Source organism: Cervus elaphus, chromosome 5 (assembly GCF_910594005.1).
Source record: "Cervus elaphus chromosome 5, mCerEla1.1, whole genome shotgun sequence".
Lineage (NCBI taxonomy): Eukaryota > Metazoa > Chordata > Mammalia > Artiodactyla > Cervidae > Cervus > Cervus elaphus.
Genome location: NC_057819.1, coordinates 115,888,508 through 115,908,130, shown reverse-complemented (window position 1 = coordinate 115,908,130; position 19,623 = coordinate 115,888,508). Strand labels below are relative to the sequence as shown.

The following is a 19,623-nucleotide window of genomic DNA, read 5'->3' as shown; positions in this document are numbered from 1 at the left end:
AATGGTTTTGTAATTTCTCTTACAATGGACTTATCATATAATCCCATAAGTACACTCTTAGGCATTTATCCCAGAGAAATCAAACTTATTTTCATGCAGAAACTTGTGCATAATAGTGGATAGCAGCTTTATTCACAATAGTCAGAAAATTAGAATTTACCCAAATATCCTGCAATGGGTAAATGGTTAAATAAACTGTGGTACATTCATCGCATGGAATACCATTCAGCAATAAAAAGGAATAAATTATCAACACATGCAACCTGGATGAACCTCAAGGAAATTATATGGAGTGGGAAAAAAATCTGAAAAGAATGATTACATACTGCATGATTCCATTTATGTAACACTCATGAAATAGCATATTTATAGAGATGGAAAACATATTAGTAATTGCCAGGGTTTAGGGCTGGGAGGAAGAGGCTGGCTGTGGCCAAAAGGGGTGATACAGTATTTTCCATAATGGTACAGTTAATTGTCTTGAAAGTGTTTGTATTAATACAAAACCACACATGTGATAAAAACAGCATGGAGTTATACACACACACACAAATGAGTGCATGTATAAGTGGTGAAATTTGTGTATGCTCTATAGATTGTACCAATGTCAACTTTCCTGGAGAGACACCGTAACATATTTACATAAGATGTTAACATTGGGGGAAGCTGGGTGAAGTGTGCAGGAGGCCTCACCATACATTTATTTGTAACTTCCTGTAAATCTATTTTAAAATAAAACATTTATTTCTAGTAAGAACATATAAGATCTCCTCTCCTTCAAAATAAAACGTTTAAAAAGGCTCAAAACCAGCATAACCAATCCCAGAAGCCATGCAACATTGTCTTGTCATGTGTTTTGAGATATTTTTGACATTTTCAATCTTGCTTCTCCCTACAAATGAACAGAGTCCATGAAAATCTCACTGAAGCATTCTTTTCCAATCCTGGGTATTCACAGAGAAACTAATGGTGTTTTTTCTCTGTGTTGTCTGAGCTTTAATTTCCTCATGTGCTTTTTGTTTTCCATTTCCACAGAACTGAGCTTGTGACTGAATCATCTCACCCAACCTATTCTTCCTGCTTGGGGTGGTGGTAATGGTGCATGCTGGTGAAAGCTGTCACTTTCTCTGTCTCATTAAGACTTTTCATAGCCCCCAATAAAAGTGCTTGTTGGATCTTTCCTTCTGCCTGCTCCATTCTGTCTCCATGTGGGGATGGAACTTAATGCCTTTGGGTATTTTACATGTAACTTACTCATTTTATGTTCCAAGCTTTATTGTAGCATCCTAAGATTGAGCATTCAGCCACTTAGGAGTGCCTTGAAATCCTAAGCAGCTAAGAAATCCTAGGGCCTTCTCTTGTTTTATCCATGGTGAGTAACCTTGCATTCAAGGAGAGGAGAGGGAGAGAAATGGAGAGCCATCAATTATACAGAATTATTCTTTGAAAAGCCCGAATGTCCATTTATCCTTCTCCCTAGGGGCAGCGACAGGGCAGGGAAACTTAAGTCATTACTAATAATATGAAATAATACAAAATGCCTACAGAATAGTACTTTTGAACAGTGACAGAGACCCGTAATGTAACTTCAGCATAACATTAAAGACCTCCTGTTTATGTCTTACTGAAACAAATCACTTCCCCTTAGACTCACATAAAGCCTCAAAGCTGGTGACAAAAGGCAGTCATTTCCTACTTATATGGAGAGAGGAAACAAAGACGGAACTCTAGTCCCCGCATGGATGGCCAATCAACATTACAGAAGAGCAAAATTCGCCCCTTGGTTGGGCCCCTTGTTCTTCATCTACATGGATTTTAGGGCTTTGGCATCAACTGTGATCACCATGTTCTTCTCTGATAAAGGGCAGCCATGTGAAGACATACCTATTTATCTCGGGAGAGAAGATATCTGGTTGTATTTCTGATATAGCGTCTTGAATTCTTGAAGGAAAAAAAAAATCAGAAAGATTTATGTCAGTGCCCAGGTGCTGGTGTGAAAGTTGAGGTTCTAAATCCTATGGGGCTTAGAAAAGGCTTACAGACCAAAGCCAGAGAGTGGAAGTTTATAAAAACACTCCAGATGGCTTTTTTCCCCCTCTTACAGGATTGTCCCTACATGAAACAAATCAACCACATACTGAATTGTATACTCTTCATCTTCTTTGCTTGCTCATTCAACCTAAGTGAATTAAGGGATGAGGGAAGATGTTACCAGATATTTTCTGAAGCTGTCACATAATGGCTTTGCTACCAAGGAGATGTCCTTAGCTGGTGAAAGGTTTGCTCCTGTTGTTAGATTTGTAGGCTCTGGGCAGTTTTTCTTTTACAGATTGTTACATTCCTCATGATTTTGTCCTCCAACAATCAGGGGTCTCTCCTGAGATTGACTCTCCTCTGAACACAGCCAGATTCTGTGAGTGAATAAAACTATCACAGAGTACCCACGTGCCTGCCAATCTAACTCTGACGACTTGCGGTCATAGTGTGGTTTGCGATCACCAAGCCTCTTCAGAATGCCCTGGTTTTCCACAGTGATTCTCACTAGCTCCCGGTTCCTTGTTTCTCTGTTTAAGCTGGAAAAAAAAAAAAAATCCTAGGATAGGTGAAGAATAAAATTCTCCTTCCAGATTGGAGTGGGGAAGATGAAGTTATGATGTCAGAAATTCAGGCTGCCTGCGTACAGGAGCCTGCTGTTCCATGGAGCCCTGAGAACCTATTGAACCAGACTGCATTCTGGGAAATATGCAAAGCTTTTTTAGGTTAAGGCCAGTGGTTCTCAGCCCTGCAGCCTACTAGAAGATTCTACTTTACTGGTCTGGGATGGAGCTTGGGGATTAGCATTTTGCAATAGCTCCCCAGGCATTATTATATGAAACCAGGATTGAGAGTTTCTGGTTTAGGTGATGCAGGTCTTGTCTACCCAGAAATCACAAATAGCTGGTAATAGTCTTGGTTCTTACTCCCCTCAGCTTTCAACCCAGTTTTAAATACACAAGGATCAGGAAAGACATCTTGACACTCTCCCCTACACACTTACACACAGAGATACTCAAAAACTCATCTTTCCTTGCATACACTCCTTTTGTAGCCCTGATCATACTGCGTAATTATTTGCATAAATGTCCCCTCTCTCTGACCTTGTGTTTTTTGAGGTTAGGAAATATATATCTCATTTCACCTCTGTATTCCTGGTGCTCAGCACATAGTAGTTGCTCAGCAAATATTTGCAGAAACAATTTTAAGAATGCTATATTAAAATCCCAGTTATCATCACCATTTTACAAAAGTGCTTTCCTGTGACAAACTCTAAATAGGACTCCAAAGAGTCTCTTAGGGAAGAAAAGTTAGCTCTTCAACGTTAGAGAAAGGCTCTTATTTGGGGTGGTTTTCTTTCTCCTTAACATGGTCTCTTTGGTTATCCCTCAGGATAACTTTCCTTAAGTATGCCTCTAGTATTAAAACCCAACAAGGGGGAAGTCAGTTTTGACTTTCAGAAAATGAAATGAAGAGAAATAATACTACCTCTTGGAAAAATATTCATTCCAGCAATCCACCTTGGCGGGGCCTCGGTGGGCATTGGCGATTTTTTGACACAGTTGCTTGTTTTCGTATTCAATTTTGTCGATTCTCTTTTGTTCACCCTGGTGAGAAACCCCACCCCACCATGGTGACATCATCACTGCTACATGATGCTCCCTCTCACAATGGTTGAGCATCCCCCTCCTGTGGGATTATGGGAAAGGGGCAAACTGGGGGCCACAGTGGAAACTGGGAGCAGGGCTGAGGAATCCAGGGGTGGTGTATGGAGAGGAGGAGGGAGTGGTGGGTATTTAGAAGGCCCTGGGAAACTGGACCTCTTTGGGACATAGATAAGGTACATCTGCAGATGGCAAGAACAAATACCTGCAGTTTGCTCAATTTTAAAATGTGATGTGTGTGCGCTGCTGGAGGTTTGGTATCAACAGTAGGCTTCACTGGAGAGGAAGGAAAGAGAGAAATGTTATATCACAGGTATCCTCTTGGTAGCCTTAGAGACTCTGCTCACATTCTACACAATGACACTGATTAAAACATTACAAGTTTGAATTCTGAACCAGTTCAGTTCAGGGATTCTGGTTTAGTTGACTTTCTCAAACTGGCATCTTTTGAAGAGTTTTGAGCAGACATGAAAGCATGATGAGGGCTGAGAAAAATAAAATTTACAGACATAAATGTTCCTTGAAGCTAATGAAAGAGACTTTCTCCTGCCCCTTCCCAATATGACTAGCCTGGCTACTGGATGCTGCAGTCTCATCCTCTGTCTAGATTTTTGGCTTTAAAGTGCTTAAATGAGTGTTTCCATCAAAGGAACTCCCTGGTGGAAGATAAATATTGTCACTGACGCTAATGCCCTCTTGACCAGACTCAGCAGATAAGGCCATATCATTGCAAAGCTGTGTACTGCTCTGGTTTACCATCAATATCTCTAAGGTGAGCCCTTTCAGAATCCTAGACATAGTGTCCAGTTTAAATTACCCCACATACCTATTTGTATTCTATTCTTATGAAATGCGTAGTGGCCAAAATCCAGCTTCTTCCTGAAGGATGTACTCTGTCTATGATTAGAGACAATTACAGGGTATGCCAGATAATCCAGGGAATTGTTCATCTTCTCTTCCTAGTCTCACTTCAGAAATGAGGCACCCAGGCTCCTTCCTCTGTGAGGTACTTAGCGGTCCATGATGGGTTGTCATAGTTACCCAGTTATGACATCAGGGACAGGTCCCCAGGGAAGAAAGGGGCAGTGGAACATGCCTGGTTGTCCCTGGGCTTCTCTTTTGAAAGTTAACCTAGGTCCAAGTCAAGATGAGGACTGAGGCTCAGATTTCCCACCTGCCTGGAATGCAGGTGCCACCAACGGCAGCAGGAAAAAGTGTGTTGTCTGGAAGGGGTTGGGAAGGCAAGGGGTGGGGGTGGGAGAGTGGAGAAAACCAGCCTTGGTTATACACCTTGGGCTGTAAGTTTAGTCCCCACTGCAATGGTTTCCCTGAAGGTGTGAGACTACAGCTGTTGGGAGATATCAATAGAAGATCCTTAATGATAATTTGATTCAATGTCTTCATTTTGCAGATGAGGAAACTGAAGTCCTGAGCAACAACCAAACCGCTCTAGAGAAAGTTAGTGGCAGAACTGGGCTTGGGATGTGGGTTTCCTGAATTCCCAGCACCACAGTTGCTCTTTGGAGGGTGGGGACATCTGCCATTTTCATGCCAGTGGAGGAGGATGGTCATTTGCTGGTAGCGGGACCTCAGTAAATGATGAGTTGCTGGCATCATGTGGCTTGTAGTGGGCTGGCAGCTGCTCTAGGAGGTGCAGCACCTAGTGGGTGCGCTACACCGTTTGCTGATGAAGAGAGGGAGAACACCTCCCTAGTGCTCGCTATGTAAAGTTGGGCGCTTTCCTGGAATGTTATATTTAATCCTTCACAAGGCCCTAGGAGGTAGATGCTTTTATTAACTCCTTTTTTTTTTTTTTTCCAGAAACAGGCTCAGAGAGGTTAAGTCACTGCCCAGGGCCAGAATGCCATGCTTGTCTGCATAGAGCCCAAGCTTTAGGCACGATGCCGACTCCCATTGAAGGCAGGAAGAAATGTGCCCCCGAGTTGGGCTTCTCCGCCTTTAACCTTCGTAGGGATCCCGGGCTTGTAAAATGCACATCCTCACTTAGCAGGTCTGAGCTGGGGCGGAGATTTTGCATTTCTGACCAGCTCCCGGGTGAAGCCCACGCTGCTAGTCCGCAGCAGGCAGTCAGAGCTCACAATCGGAACCCGGGTGTCCCTGTAATCCAGAGAAAATTAAGCGACACTTGGGTGTACGCTCGGTCAAGAAAAACTTTTATTGCGCCCTGAATTTAGTCCAGTGGAGTTACTGAACGTCCATGCCTCAACGGGGGGTGGGAAGAGGACTCTCGGAAACTCCAGGGTGGCAGCATTTCCGCCGCGGACTCAGGCCCAGAAGTCTTTCCCCGAGTCCCCCGGGGGCCAAGCGGCGCGCATACTTCCCTGAGCTGAGCGCGCCTGGGCGCCCGCGCTTCGCCGCTTCCCGCGCCTTGCGGGCCCGCCTCCGGGGCGGGACGGGGCGGGTCCCAGCTCTGGAGCCCCCGCCCAGCTGACCCGGCCGCTCTCCCCTCGCTCGCGGCTGCCCGGGCGTGCAGGGCCCTGCCGCCGCCATGTCGGGCCCGTTCGAGCTCTCCGTGCAGGATCTCAACGACCTGCTCTCGGATGGCAGCGGCTGCTACAGCCTCCCGAGCCAGCCCTGCAACGAGGTCACCCCCAGGATCTACGTGGGCAACGCGTGAGTCGCCTCTCCCGGGCCCCGAGACGCCCCTCCAGCCCCTCCCCGGGGCGCCCCGCCCACCCGAGGGCTGGGGTGGGGGCGTCGGCCGGCGCGGGTGGGGGGAGCCGGGGCGGGGTCGCTCCTCCGGAAGCCGGGGCCGGGGCTGGGCGGGGGCTGGAGTCACCGCCCACCTTTCGTGCGTGGGGCGGAGGGGCCGGACCCCGCCCCATCCCCGCTCTGTCCTTCCCTTCCCTGGGTGGTGGAGACCCGGGGCCGCTCGGGCAGCCGGCGTCCTGCCCGAGGCCTCCACCCTCTAGGTACTCGGCCTTGGGCGGTGTCGGGGCGACCAGGTTCACTTAACAGGTGGCCCTCTGTCGCCCGACCGGTCTCCGGCCCGCGCGTCATGTGACAGCTGCCTGGTTCTGCAGTGAGGTCACCGCGGAATGTCTGCCTTCGCTGCCATGGCAACGGGCTGACGTCACAATTCGGGCGTGGAATTTTCCCGGCGAGGCAGGCTTAGATCGGAGAATTGACATATCCCAAACTTGGGGGTTCAGAGATCTGGGCCCAGGTTTCCTCGCTCCTCCCCCTATCTTCCACTTAGGGTTTGATTTACCTAGAATTCTAGAACGACCCAATGATAAAACCCCTGAGGACCTGAGCCATCACTTAGCAAAGGCTGCCGACCTTCTCGCCACCAGGAAATGCATTTATTATTTATCACTTAGGAGTTCTTACCAAATCGATTTTCTCATAGTCAAACTACTAGTAAGAATTTCTCAGCAGCAGGAGAGAACTAGTGATAGCCATTCTGAGAGGTGTTGAAATCTCAGCCAAAAGTTAAAAATAGATTCCCATGCCTGTGTAGCCTCCGGAGGGCGCAGGTTGGGTTTTCATGAGACCCTGAGGCCCTAAGCTCCATGGGCCCAGAGACCGCATGTCTAACCCGGTTCTCTCCTTTTTCACAGGAAGAAATGGTGGCCCAGAGCAGGTGAGGGCTTGTGAGGTTAGGGTCAATATCTTGTTCATGTCTGTATCCCAGGTCCTGGATTAGGACCTGATGCTTACTTTGCCAAGGACTGCCGCAAAAATGGGGGTCATCACAGAACTAGGGGGGTCTAAAAGGCGGGTCCCAGTTTCATGGGGGCCAACCGCATCCATCCATCACTCATTCACCATGTGGAGCATCACTGGTGTCAGGCACTGAACAAGGTTCATTCACTGTGTGTTTATTGCTCAGTCGTGTCTGACTCTGCGCACCTATGGACTGTCGCCCACCAGCCTCCTCTGTCCATGTAATTTCCCAGGCAAGAATGCTGGAGTCGGTAGCCATGCCCTTCTTCCCCACAGGATCTTCCCAACCCAGGAATTGAACCTGGGTCTCCCTCATTGCAGGCAGATTCTTTACTGTCTGAGCCACCAGACAAGCCATCATTCACAGTAGTGATGGTGAAGTTGTTGAATGTTGACTTAGTATTCGAGAAGGAAGATGAATGGCAGTGACTCTTCAAAGTTAGTTATTTTAGAGCCTTTTTAATGAGCCACTACTTTACAGCTGCGTGCAGTGTCCTGACAGCTAACTAAGGGTACCAGAATCTCATCCAGAGTCCTCAGGAATTGCCGAGTTCTGAGAATAAGCCCCTCTCCATCCACCCAAGCAGCAAGGGGCCTTGGCACTCTTGGAAACCCTGCTCTCTTGGGCAGTTTGGCTCAGTCAGCTGTCACCACTTACAAGGTGGAAAACAAGATGTGGACATCTGGTGGTGGTCCAGGGTGGCACGTGCCAATGGCCACTGTAGAAAACACATCCCTTGCCTTTTAAGCAAGTCTGACCTTGACACAGACCAGGGGTATGGGGAGTGCTCCACAGGGAGGATTGACTGAGTACCTATTTCTCCCCCACCCCTTGCAGTCAGGAGTGCTTTAACAAAATCAGGGCCCCTGATCAGGGCTCACAGGGCAGAGTGAAACCTGGAGGAGCCCCGTTTTCTGCCTCGTGAGATTTGTGGTTGATGTGGGCATGAGAAGCAGAGTGAGGGGGAAGATAGAGCAGGCCTTGTGTCGGGAGAAAAGAGGCCTCCTCCCAGCCCTGCCATGCAGCAGCCCTTGAGAGCATATGCACGTCCTTCGTCTGTCCTGTCGGGCCAGAGGTGAAGCTCTGTCCTTCCTTCCTCCCAGGGCTGATGTGACAGGCAAACAAGATCACGCAGGAGAAGGCCTTGTGTAAAGTGTAAACTGCCGTTTGAATTGGGATGTTGTTGTGAGATGAAATAAAGCAGCCCTTTGACTATTCAGATTGAATGTTTTGTAACCTCCACTGGCTCCCCAAGTGCTTACTCACCCAGGAAAGCTTCAGAGACGTGGCTAGTGGACTATGGCAGGAAGGATCCCTCTAGGGGACGGAAGGGGGCTGCTGCACTCTACAATCCAAGGAAGAAGGCTGCTGGGCTGTGCTGATTTCATTCTTCACTGATTCACCACAAATTCCTTCAGTACCTACTGTGTGTGCCAGGTACCAGAGCACGTGCAGGGCATATGGACATGAAGCAGACATGGTTCCTCCATCAGGAGCTCACAGCCTGGACATCTAAACAAATAAGCACAATCAAGCATTAGGGTAGTGGCCCTGACCACGGTGTCAGACTGTCTATAGAACAGCTCATTTAACACTAACAACAGCCCCGGGAGTAGGTACTGTTATCATCATCATTTTACAGACAGGGAAACTGAGGCATAGAAAGGTTAAGTGACTTGTTCAAGCTTAGTAAGTGACAGGGCTGTCTGGAGTCTGGCTCCATTTTTAGTCTCTTGGTGATACCACCACCACAGTATCGAGAGCATGATGCTGGATGAAGGGGAGATCAGGAAATGCTGCCAAGGGAGATGAGATATGAGAGGATGCACCTTTATGAAGAAGGTGGAAGGGCATTCCAGGTAGTGGGAACAGTGTGGGCATGAAAGCACCCAGGCTATTTGTGGCAGGTAATTGGAGCTGGCTGGAGTGAGGGCAGAGGGTCATAAGCTGAGGCTGGAGAAGCCAGCAGGGGCCAGAGCACAGAAGGTTCCTTTCTGAGCCAAGAGGCTTAGGGTCTCTCTTCTCCATCTTCCTCCCCTGAGGGCTGCCAGGTAGTCAGTTGATCCTCCCCTGCTGCTGTTTCCTGTCCAGGTCTGTGGCTCAAGACATCCCCAAGCTGCAGAAGCTGGGCATCACCCATGTCCTAAACGCAGCTGAGGGCAGGTCCTTCATGCATGTCAACACCAATGCCAACTTCTACAAGGACTCCGGCATCACCTACCTGGGCATCAAGGCCAATGACACACAGGAGTTCAACCTCAGCGCCTACTTTGAAAAGGCGGCAGACTTCATCGACCAGGCTCTGGCTCAGAAGAACGGTAAGGGACCTGCCACCCAGGAAACGGTGGGAGGCAGCTTTTTTTAAAATCAATTTTTATTGGAGTTGAGTTGCTTTACTGGGAGGCAGGTTGAACTTGACTCTTTTAGAAAACAAGCACATGACAGGCCTTTTCTTGGAAAACCTGATGTTTTCTGGCTCTTGTGTGAATGACCGAGAGCTTTGGGTCTCTCTCTGCTCACCTGGTTGCCTGTTAGGTGACCACACGTGACACAGGTATGGCAGCCTCGGGGCCCTTGTGTTTACATTGACTTTGGCTGAGGGTTGATTGCCAGCCCCCCTCCCCTATTCAGATAGCTGCAGTAGTGAAGATTTATTATTTTCTGTGATAAGAAATCCTGAGGTGACCAGCTCCAGGGCTGGTTGATGCAATAGCTCTCTGCTGGCTTTAGGACTCTTCTTCCACCCTCAGTGCTTGGGACTCCCCTGATGACCCCAAGACGGCTGTGGCAGATCTGGTTACCACCTCCCAACAGGATAAAGTGCAGCAATAGATGAGGCCACCATCTCTTCCTCATGTTTCTCTCTGTTCTTCTTCTTCTTTTAACATTTACTTCCTTATTTGCCTTCGCCCGGTCATAGTTGCAGTATGTAGGATCTTCAATCTTCTATGCGGAAACATGGGGTCTTTAGTTGCAACATGTGGGATCTTGTTCCCTGACCAGGGATGGAACTTGGACCCCCTGCTTTGGGAGCACAGAGTCCTAGCCACTGGACCACCAGGGATGCCCCTTCTCTTTTCTTAAGAACAAATAAAGTAGTCCCTAGAAACCACCCAGTGGAGTCCCCCTCACCTCACTGGTGAGAGCTGGGTCATATGTATTACCTGGCGAGGGGAAGGGGGCAGCCCTGATTGGCTTAGACTGGGAGTCAGCAAACTTTGGCCCAGTTTTTAAATGCTTCCTGCGGGTCCAAAATATAAGGCAGGACCGAAGTAGAACTGCTGGAGTGCTGGCTGTCAGGTGAGGCATGCCAGAGAGAAATCCTAGAAGGCCAGAGGGCAGACAGCAGCTGAGCAGGCTGGGCTGCTTGCCCTTTCTGCTTTTAGCTTGATTCTCTCAGCAGCTGCCTTTACCTTCCTGCCGCTTTCTCCATCCCCTTTCTTCCTCCCGACCCAAACCTGGCCAAGGGGAGCGACTCCCACTGAGGCATGATCAGCCCTGTCCCCCTGATTCTAGCCTGTCTCTGCTTCCCTGATGCTACTTGTCCCAGCAGCCTCCCCACAGCAATGATTTCCAGCGGACAGAGTTTACAAGCCACTGGTTATCACACAATTGGGGCCCAGGAGGGAGGTTTGATTGCCTGGGATATCTGCAGTCTTTATCATCAGGCCCGCTGTGGTCCTCCCCAGCCTCGTACACATCACATGCCTCCTCTCCAGCTATACTGAGCTCTGCTGTAGACAAGAATGAGGGGCCCGGTTAAGAGGATGGATTTTGCTCTTCCTGTATATCCATTCATTCAGGCAACTTAGAGCTCCCTGACGGTTTCCTCTTTCCATGCAACTGGGAACATACTCTGACTTTGTGTGACCTCCTGCCTTAGCCCATGTGGGTTGGGTCATTTGTCTGGAAGGCTCTCTCTGCATCTTCCTGACCCATCCTCTGGCAGACCCTGCCTCATGCTTGAGCCCTGGACGTAGTGTCCATTCATCCATGAAGCCTGCCCGCAGTCTGAGTCCACTGTCTGTTGTCTGTCTCCCTAGCACCTGACATAGATTGGGCGTGTAGCAGGTACACTGGAGTACTGAACCAGTGACAGGAAAAAATTCCATGGGTTCTAATGCCTAGTGGAAGTACTTATAGGATTGATTGGTCAAGTGAGCCAACAGAAATACACTGGCCTCCAACACTGTGCCAGGCTTGAGGGAGCTGGGGGCCCATCACTTTGGGGTGGGGGAATTGGCCAGGGACCCTCAGAGAAGGAAGCAGTCATTTCCAGCTGGGAAGATCAAGGGAGACTTCCTGGAGGAGGTGGTGTATGGGCGGGGCCTGGAAGGATGGACTTTGACCTCTCCCCTTGCTTATTGGCTCTGAGTTCTGTGCATGCTGAGTCTGTTCCAGGTTCTAGGCAATGAGGCAGCTGCTCTGCAGAGGGTCCCATTGCCAGGATGGAAACAGGGAAAGCCCTACTCTGAATACTTTGGGTCCATTGGCCAGAGACTGACTGGGCAGAGAAGTAGAGAACCCCCCCATTTCTACCCTGAGAGCATTGGGAAAATAAGGTTATGTTTTGGGGCTAGGGTCATGGGAATAGAAGAGACTTTGACTCTGGGTTAGCAGGTTTCCATCACAGTAATGCCCATGCAGAAGTGTTGGTGGGGAATCATTCACTCAGCTGATCCGCAAATATTTATTGAACACTTAGTGTATGCTGGGAATTGTAGGGTATCCAGAGTCAATACTCTATAGTCCTTGCCCTTAAGGAACTCACACTCTGGCAGAGGAGGGTTGGTCTGTGTGTGACCAGCAGAAACAAAGGGCTAGACTGCTACAGAAGAGGATGCCCCAGGTGCCAGCAGAAGGCTCGTAGTGTCGGCTCATATTTATTTATTGAATGTTCATGTCTGCCAGGCACTAGTCTGAGGCTCTTATATATCTCTTCCCTGAATCTTCAGCCATCTTGGGGCATGGGTATATTAGCTCAGATGAGGAAACTGAGGCACAGTATTCTTAGGTGGGTCATAGGGTGATAACCAGGGTATTGGCCCAGGTTCTCCAGGAAAACAGAACCAATAGAATATACATATATTATTTATTTTAAGGGATTGGCTCATATGGTCATGGGGCTGGCAAATCTGAAATCTGTCAGGCGGGCTGGAAACTGAGGCAGGACTTCTGCAGACAGAATTCTTTCTTCTCCAGGAAACCTCAGTTTTTTGCTCTTAAGATCTTTAACTTATTGGATGAGGTCCACGCACCTTATTAAGGGTGATCTCCTTTATGTAAAGTCAACTGATGGGAGGTGTTCATTACATCTACAAAATCTCTTGTAGACTAGTGTTTGACCAAGCAATTGGGTGTCATAGATAAGCCAAGTTGACACATTTAACCATCACAACCAGCAAGTTAAAATTTAAACCCAGATTTCCATGTCTTCAAGGATTGGGGTTCTCAGTCCTTATGCTGACAAGGGAAATAGTTGAGCTGGGGTCTTAAGGATGAACAGGAGTTTGCCAGGTTGCCAAGAGGGAGAGAGTGTTCCAGGTAGGAGGAACAATATGAGCGAAGAGACAGAGGTGAGAAATAGCCTGGAAAGGTGTCGGGGCCGTGGGTGGTTAGCCTGGTAAGTAACACTTTGGTGACTATGCTACCCGACTAATGGGGACAGGTCACATTTATATTTGAAAAAGCTCCCTCCAGCTGTTGTGTAGGTTGGTGGAGGATGAGGGTGGAGGGAAAGCTCAGTTTGGAGGTGAAGGGGCAGAGATGAGAGATGAAGACCTGAACTGAGCACTCTGTGTCAGGAGAGGGTAGGGATAAGAGAAGGCAAAGCTTCTTGCTCAAGGGGCCGCCCCACTTTGATAAAAGGTTGGGGGATCCTTGTTGATGATGCTCTGGTCTCTCCTGACCATTCCTTCTTACCTTCATCCAGTGCTGGGGATACAACAGGGAGCAAAACAGATAGGCATCTCTGCCCTCGAGGAGCTTACATTTTGCGGGGAGATGACAGTAAACAAGTGAAAAAGATGTGTGGCCCATCAGGGGGTGGGGGTGACTAAAGCAGGGAGAAAGGGAATGACGGGGTATAGAGTGGGATTGTGGCTTTAGAAGGTGGGCAGGAAAGACCTTCTCAGGACACTGGAGCAAATCCCTGGGAAAAGAGGTGTTGCAAGCAGGCTCCAGTCCATGGGGTCGCAAAGAGTCAGACAGGCCTGAGCAACTAAGACTTTCACTTTTCGCAGGCCAAGGGGCTGGCTGGATGGATTGCAGGGAGGGGAACAAGGAGATGATGTCAGAGGCAGGGGGAGGGGCCAGATTTAGTCTCCCTGGTGGCTCATACCATAAAGAAGCTGTCTGCAATGTACACTGGTCTCCTACATTTGATCCCTGGGTCAGGAAGATCCCCTGGAGGAGGGCATGGCAACCCACTCCACTATTCTTGCCTGGAGAATTCCATGGATAGAGGAGCCCGGCAGGCTGCAGTCCTTGGGGTCGCAAAGAGTGGAACACAGCTGAACTAACACATACATACATTGTTTTGATTCTCTGTGTTTGTATTTGACATTCATGGTCCTTTTATTTTGAAATGGTTTTGTTGAGGCATTAATTGACATTCCCTAAACTACACGTAATAGAGTTTGGTAAGTTTTGACATATGTATACATCTGTGAAGCTATAACTACACCCAAGATGGTGAGTTTGTCCATCACCTCACAGATTTCCTTCACGTCCCTTTGAGACCTCTCCCTTCTGCTCCTCTCTCTCCTCCATTCCCAAGTAACCACTGATCTGCTTTCTATCACTAGACACTAGTGTACATTTTGTAGAGTTTCATGTAAATGGAGTTGCACAGTATGCACGCTTTTTCCGTCTGGTCTCTTTCACTCAGCATAATTCTTTTGTTTCTTCCGTGCTATTGCACGTAGCAGGAATGGCTTTTTAATGCTGTGTAGTGTTCTGTTGGATGGACGTTCCACAGTTTGTTTATCCATTTACCTGTTGATGGACATTTGGGTGGTTTTCATATTTTGCTTTTGCTTGAGATAGAAAATTCATGTAGGTTAGTGCCCATATCACAGTGTGTAGATCAGCGCACTGCACACACCAGTGTTTTTGTTGTTCAGTTGCTAAGTTGTGTCTGACTCTTTGCAACCCCATGGACAGCATGCCAGACTTCCCTGTCCTTCACTACCAACCCCCAGATCAAGAAACTAAACCTGACCAGCACCCCAGAATCCCCACATATTCCTCACAGTATCACATCTCCCACCTCCACATCACTATCCAAACTTCTAACCGCATAGCTCAGTTTTGCTGGCCCTTTTTGGTTTTTTTCCCGATTTTGTCTTTGGCCACACCTTGCAGCATATGGGATCTAGTTCCCTAACCAGGGGTTGAACCAGTGCCCCGTGTAGTAGTAGCTCCGTGTCCTAACCACTGGATCACCAGGGAATGCCCCTGACTCTTCTGCTCCGTGGGATCATATACATCCTGTTTGTGTGTTTCATCCAATTTGTATCTGGGAAGTTGTAGACTATTCAGACGTAGTATTTTTCTACTCTTCTGTTGATGGGCCTTTGGGAGTTTCCAGTTTGGGGCTGTTGTGACCAGTGCTGCCTATGACGTCCTGGTGGGATTCTTTTTAGCAGACGTGTATGCAGTCCTATCTGGTGTGGGTCTGAGATAGAATTGCCAGGGCCTGGGGGATGCACGTGGTCAGCTTGAGTAGATTCCACCACGTGGTTTCCTGAAGCTGTGTGCCAATTTACATCCCCTCCCCCAACCACGGTAGCTCAGCTGGTAAAGAATCCACCTGCAATGCAGGAGACCCTGGTTCAATTCCTGGGTCGAGAAGATCTGTTGGAGAAGGGATAGTCTACCCACTCCAGTACTCTTGGGCTTCCCTGGTGGCTCAGTTGGTAAAGAATCCGCCTGCAATGTGGGAGACCTGGGTTTGATCCCTGGGTTGGGAAGATCCCCTGGAGAAGGGAATGGCTACCCACTCCAGTATTCTGGCCTGGAGAATTCCTTGAACTGAATAGTCCATGGGGTCACAAAGAGTCGGACATGACTGAGTGACTATCACTTTCTTTTTCACTTTCCCCAGCCACAGATCAAAGTCCTAGCTATGCTCCACATCCCCGACAGTGCTTTGTGTGTTTTGTATTGATCTTTTTATCTTAGCCATTCTGGTGGGCCCAGGGTGGCCTGGCAGTGTCATTTGCATGTGCATTTCCTGGGAGGAGTTTTGACTGGAGTTGAGGTGGGGCGGGCCAGCCCCAGCTCACCGCGTCCCCCGTCTCTCACAGGCCGAGTGCTTGTCCACTGCCGTGAGGGTTACAGCCGCTCCCCGACCCTCGTCATCGCGTACCTCATGATGCGTCAGAAGATGGATGTCAAGTCCGCCCTGAGCATCGTCAGGCAGAACCGTGAGATCGGCCCCAACGACGGTTTCCTGGCCCAGCTCTGCCAGCTCAATGACAGACTCGTCAAGGAGGGAAAATTGAAACTCTAGGGCGCCCCCACTGCCTCTTCTCTAGAGGTCAGGCGGGGGAGGGGGTCCCTGGTTGTGACGTCACAGGCTGCCATGTTTAGGAAACACAGTGTACCCTGCTCCCAGCATCACCAGGCACTTGCCCACACGTCTGTCCCAACACGGCCCTGGGCCGCTTTCCCCCTGGGGAGCACATAAAGAAGCTTGCTGAGGAGGGCGTCCTGCTCCCTGGCGTGTCCTGCGCCTGCAGTTTATGACGTCCTCGCCCTGAGGTGGGGGCCCAGAGGGCGAAGGCCTGTGACAGGCGTGCTTCTCCTGGACGACCCAGGGCAAGAGGTCTGTGGAAGTGTGAGGCCTGAGATGCTCACGGGGGCCCCTCCCGACCTCCCCCGCCCCCAACTCCAAGCCCCCACCTCTGGGCCCTTTCCTGAGGGGGCTCTGTAAAGGAACTATGCAAATGTGGGCCCCTCTCCCCCACTGTGTCTGTCTCCCCCTTATCCTCACAGCCGTCCGCGCCCTGCTCACAGAGACACGTCATGAGGTCTGCAGCTGGCTGGGGTCAGTTGTCCGTGGGTGGAAACGCTCATCAAGTAACTGCATTTTGACGATTTCCTTAGGATTAAAGATACCGAAACAACGAGGCCCTTGTGTGGGCAAGCACATCCCCCTCCTTGAAGGACTCTCCTAGATCAATAGTTTGAAAAATGTGACTCCTTAGAAGGCTTGAGTTCAGAATCCGCCTTTTAGGGATACTTGGCTCTCAGTCCCTTGGTCCGTTAGAAGAGTAGTTCCTTAGGCAGAGTTTTATTTTTCTTTTTTAGAAAACAGGGTGTTGAAGTCCAGCCTATTTAAAAACCCCACCATTTGGAGAATTACAAGGGTTTTGTCCTAAATTATAGTGTTGGCGAGCCCAAGCCACTCGTGCTCACTGCTTTTTGTCTCAGTTGCTATTCCAAGAACAGGAGGAGGAAATTGGCCAATTATAGCACATGTGTTGTGTGTGTGTGTGTGAGAGCAGCATAGCCAGTGGCTGGACAAACGGGGGGTTAAATGGGCCCAGGCTCACACCCTGCCCACTGACAGGTAGGTCTTCCAGCTCTCTGCTGCCAGAAAAGGTCCTGGAGTCTTGGGAGCAAAAACGACTCAGCCAGGCAGAGAGGAAACATGACGGAACATCCACATGGCACCTTTATTGATGGTAGAGCAAAGAAACAAAAAGAAACGGCCTTTGCAAGGACTTTTTAGGATGATGTTGGAAGCCGTGAACACTCATACTGACACGTCTGTACACATTTGTCAGAATAGAGTTTTGTTTTGAACACAGTCTTGTTAGCACTTGGCATGATTGTCATCAGGGCAAGCGATGCGGTGCCGTTGTCTTCAGGTTCCCTAACGGCAGAGAGGTGGTCCTCAGCTCTGCCCCCTGGAGCTTAGCACATAGATGTCTGATAAAAGTTTGTGGAATTAAACTTTTTTTTTTCTTGAGCACCAAATATACGCAGGGCGTTGTTCTGGTGGGTCTGTCAAGCTCCCAGAAGCCTGACTTGGTGGTAGGATCCCTTGCAAGGATTTGCAAAGGAGTCTTACCTGAAATGAAATATCAGGGACTTTTGTTGAATATTTAAAATTCAGTTTTAAGTTTCAATTCAGGCAGTGGTTCTGACCATGTGGAGGTGGGAAATGTGCCTTTTCGAGAATTGACCAGAAGCTTCCAGCTAGGTGGAGGAGAGGCAGGTGTGCCTTGGGGCTTAACACCCAGGGGTAATGATCTCTATCTTGACAGAAGCAGCACCGCCCAGCCTGGATGTCCCCTTTACTCTGTGACCGCAGCAGCCCCAAACAGACTAGAATCTGTCTTCTTTTTCAGATACCAGGCTGCCCCCATAGACCCACCCAAGTGAAACAGCCTTCTTCCCCACTGTGACCCTCACAGAGGCCAAATAACTCTTCCACTTCATCTAACTTGATCCTCACAATAACCTTATTAACTTGGCGTCGGGCTCATTCATGTATTGGTACCTTTAAGAAAAGGGACTGGGGTTCAGAGTGATTAGGGGTGGGGTGCTCAGGGCTGCCCAGCTCAAAGGCAGAGCTGAGGTGAAACCAGGCTGACTGCTCTCTGAAGCGGAATTCTTCCTCTCCTACTACACTCCTCCTCAAGAAATGAGCCCTCGGGAAGGTCTTGGTGCGCTGTGCATGCTATTGACCCAGCCCCCGTGCAGGAGGGCCAGTTAGCTTTGTAGCCAGAGGACAAAAGTGCAAGCCATGGTGCTGGGGGAGGGGAGGGGGGCCTGCTGCAGGAAAAGTAAGAAATGTGGGTCCCCAATTGGGTTAGAATGTGTGGCTCTTCTTCTTGGAAACACATAGCATCCCTAAGTCAGAGCTTTCTGCTCCACTTCCGGAAGAGGCTCAGGAGCTGGGGCTGGGGTCCCTCTCCCACACCCAGGCAGTGGTCCTCACACGGGACAGCCTCAGCTACTTAGGTCTGCTGACAGGACCTCTTGAAGGCCTCTTTGTGGGGACATGCTGGTGAAAAGGCCATGGGGAGAATTACTGCTGTCACTTTGGGGCTACTTTTCTGCTGATAACTTGGGATTTCTTCATAGTCTTTAGTCCCAGAAACCCTATATTTCCTTCACGAGATGTGGCTCCTACTTCTTTGAGTAAAAACAAAATCAACTTCTGTCGTGTAAGAGCCAACACATGCCCATCTGGACAGCTTCCCCCTCTGCCACGGGGAAGTGATGGAACAGGAACTCAGGGTGCCTCTATCCCCTCCTCTGACCTGGTCTCTTTCTTTGACTGGGAGACCCCCATCTAGACCAGATGAGAGCACCAAATGGTTTTCTTCTCAGTTCTGAAGCAGTGCATATTCCACAGGCTGGTCTGTTTCCTTGCCACTCCAAGTTAGCCGAAGAGCAGAAGTCACCATTTTTCAAGCAAGGGGACTAAACTTGAAGACCTCTAAGGTCCCTTTTGTCTCTGACACCGTAGGGTTGTTACAAGAATCCCCATGTACTTGGACCGCCACCTGGAAATTATAGGGTGTGTAACAACGTGATGACCAGCAGGTGGCGCTATGTTCCACCCATGGAGATGGATGCTTGGGAAAAAGTTGGTGCCTTTGTGTCACAATGTTAAGATGCTAATGTTTTAATCGAAATAAGCACTGATCTTAAAATATGAAGATGTTAGCTTTTCTCACAGGAAATTTTCTGTCATAAAACCGGCATCAAGAATCACTGAAGAGCTGACAACGATGGTCCTTCCAAGTCAAGATTTTATCCTGATTGGAACAGAGAGGCCATCTCCGGTTGAGAGAACAGATTGGTTGGAAGCTTAACTTACCTGCTGTCAGCTTTTAGGGTAATTTGATTGTGAAAGCATCAATTTTCTGGACAGAAAAGGGAAAGGTATTAAACTGGTTTGAAAAAAAATAAGTTTAATGTCTGTCATATCACAAATCAGTGTTAAAACACTAAAACTGTAACCAAAATAAATGTCTTATATTATGAAGAAATGGTCTTTTTTTGTCCTTCTTATCATAGTTGATTCTGTTATACTTTTATGCTTAGCTTTTATGTTTGCTTTTTCTAATGATCATCATTTAAAAATTCACCCTCCTGATCTAGTTATAGGTTCTGTGATGATTATATTCATGCAGTATGTATTGAACATCTCTCCAGTACCAGAAAATTACTGGCTTAGGAATAATCTTTTTATTTAATTTTTTAAAATTC

The 19,623-nt window shown here is 48.6% G+C and overlaps 2 protein-coding genes across 2 annotated transcripts; one reads left to right on the top strand and one right to left on the bottom strand.

The window, feature by feature from the left end:
• Positions 1–1,262: 1,262 nt before the first annotated feature.
• Positions 1,263–4,675, bottom strand: CFAP97D1 (CFAP97 domain containing 1). The gene is made up of 6 exons (XM_043904762.1): positions 4,525–4,675; positions 3,904–3,974; positions 3,523–3,641; positions 2,450–2,573; positions 1,885–1,941; positions 1,263–1,381 (listed from the first exon to the last, which is right to left on the bottom strand). The coding sequence occupies exons 1-5, from the start codon at positions 4,646–4,648 to the stop codon at positions 1,885–1,887; spliced, it is 495 nt and encodes a 164-aa protein (XP_043760697.1). The 5' UTR covers positions 4,649–4,675; the 3' UTR covers positions 1,263–1,381.
• Positions 4,676–6,122: 1,447 nt separating this feature from the next.
• Positions 6,123–19,403, top strand: DUSP3 (dual specificity phosphatase 3). Its single transcript, XM_043904758.1, has 3 exons — positions 6,123–6,332; positions 9,481–9,707; positions 15,699–19,403. The coding sequence occupies exons 1-3, from the start codon at positions 6,208–6,210 to the stop codon at positions 15,902–15,904; spliced, it is 558 nt and encodes a 185-aa protein (XP_043760693.1). The 5' UTR covers positions 6,123–6,207; the 3' UTR covers positions 15,905–19,403.
• Positions 19,404–19,623: the final 220 nt, after the last annotated feature.

Bases quoted from the DNA above. Each gene is read 5' to 3' on its own strand.
- CFAP97D1 (XM_043904762.1), bottom strand. From the start codon at position 4,648: ATGAACAATTCCCTGGATTATCTGGCATACCCTGTAATTGTCTCTAAT. The intron at 3,975-4,524 runs GTATGTGGGGTA...CTTCCTCTCCAG, and splicing joins TAAGAATAGAATACAAATAG to TGAAGCCTACTGTTGATACC. The intron at 2,574-3,522 runs GTAGTATTATTT...TTTTTTTTCCAG, and splicing joins AATGAATATTTTTCCAAGAG to CTTAAACAGAGAAACAAGGA.
- DUSP3 (XM_043904758.1), top strand. From the start codon at position 6,208: ATGTCGGGCCCGTTCGAGCTCTCCGTGCAGGATCTCAACGACCTGCTC. The intron at 6,333-9,480 runs GTGAGTCGCCTC...TTTCCTGTCCAG, and splicing joins AGGATCTACGTGGGCAACGC to GTCTGTGGCTCAAGACATCC. The intron at 9,708-15,698 runs GTAAGGGACCTG...CGTCTCTCACAG, and splicing joins GGCTCTGGCTCAGAAGAACG to GCCGAGTGCTTGTCCACTGC.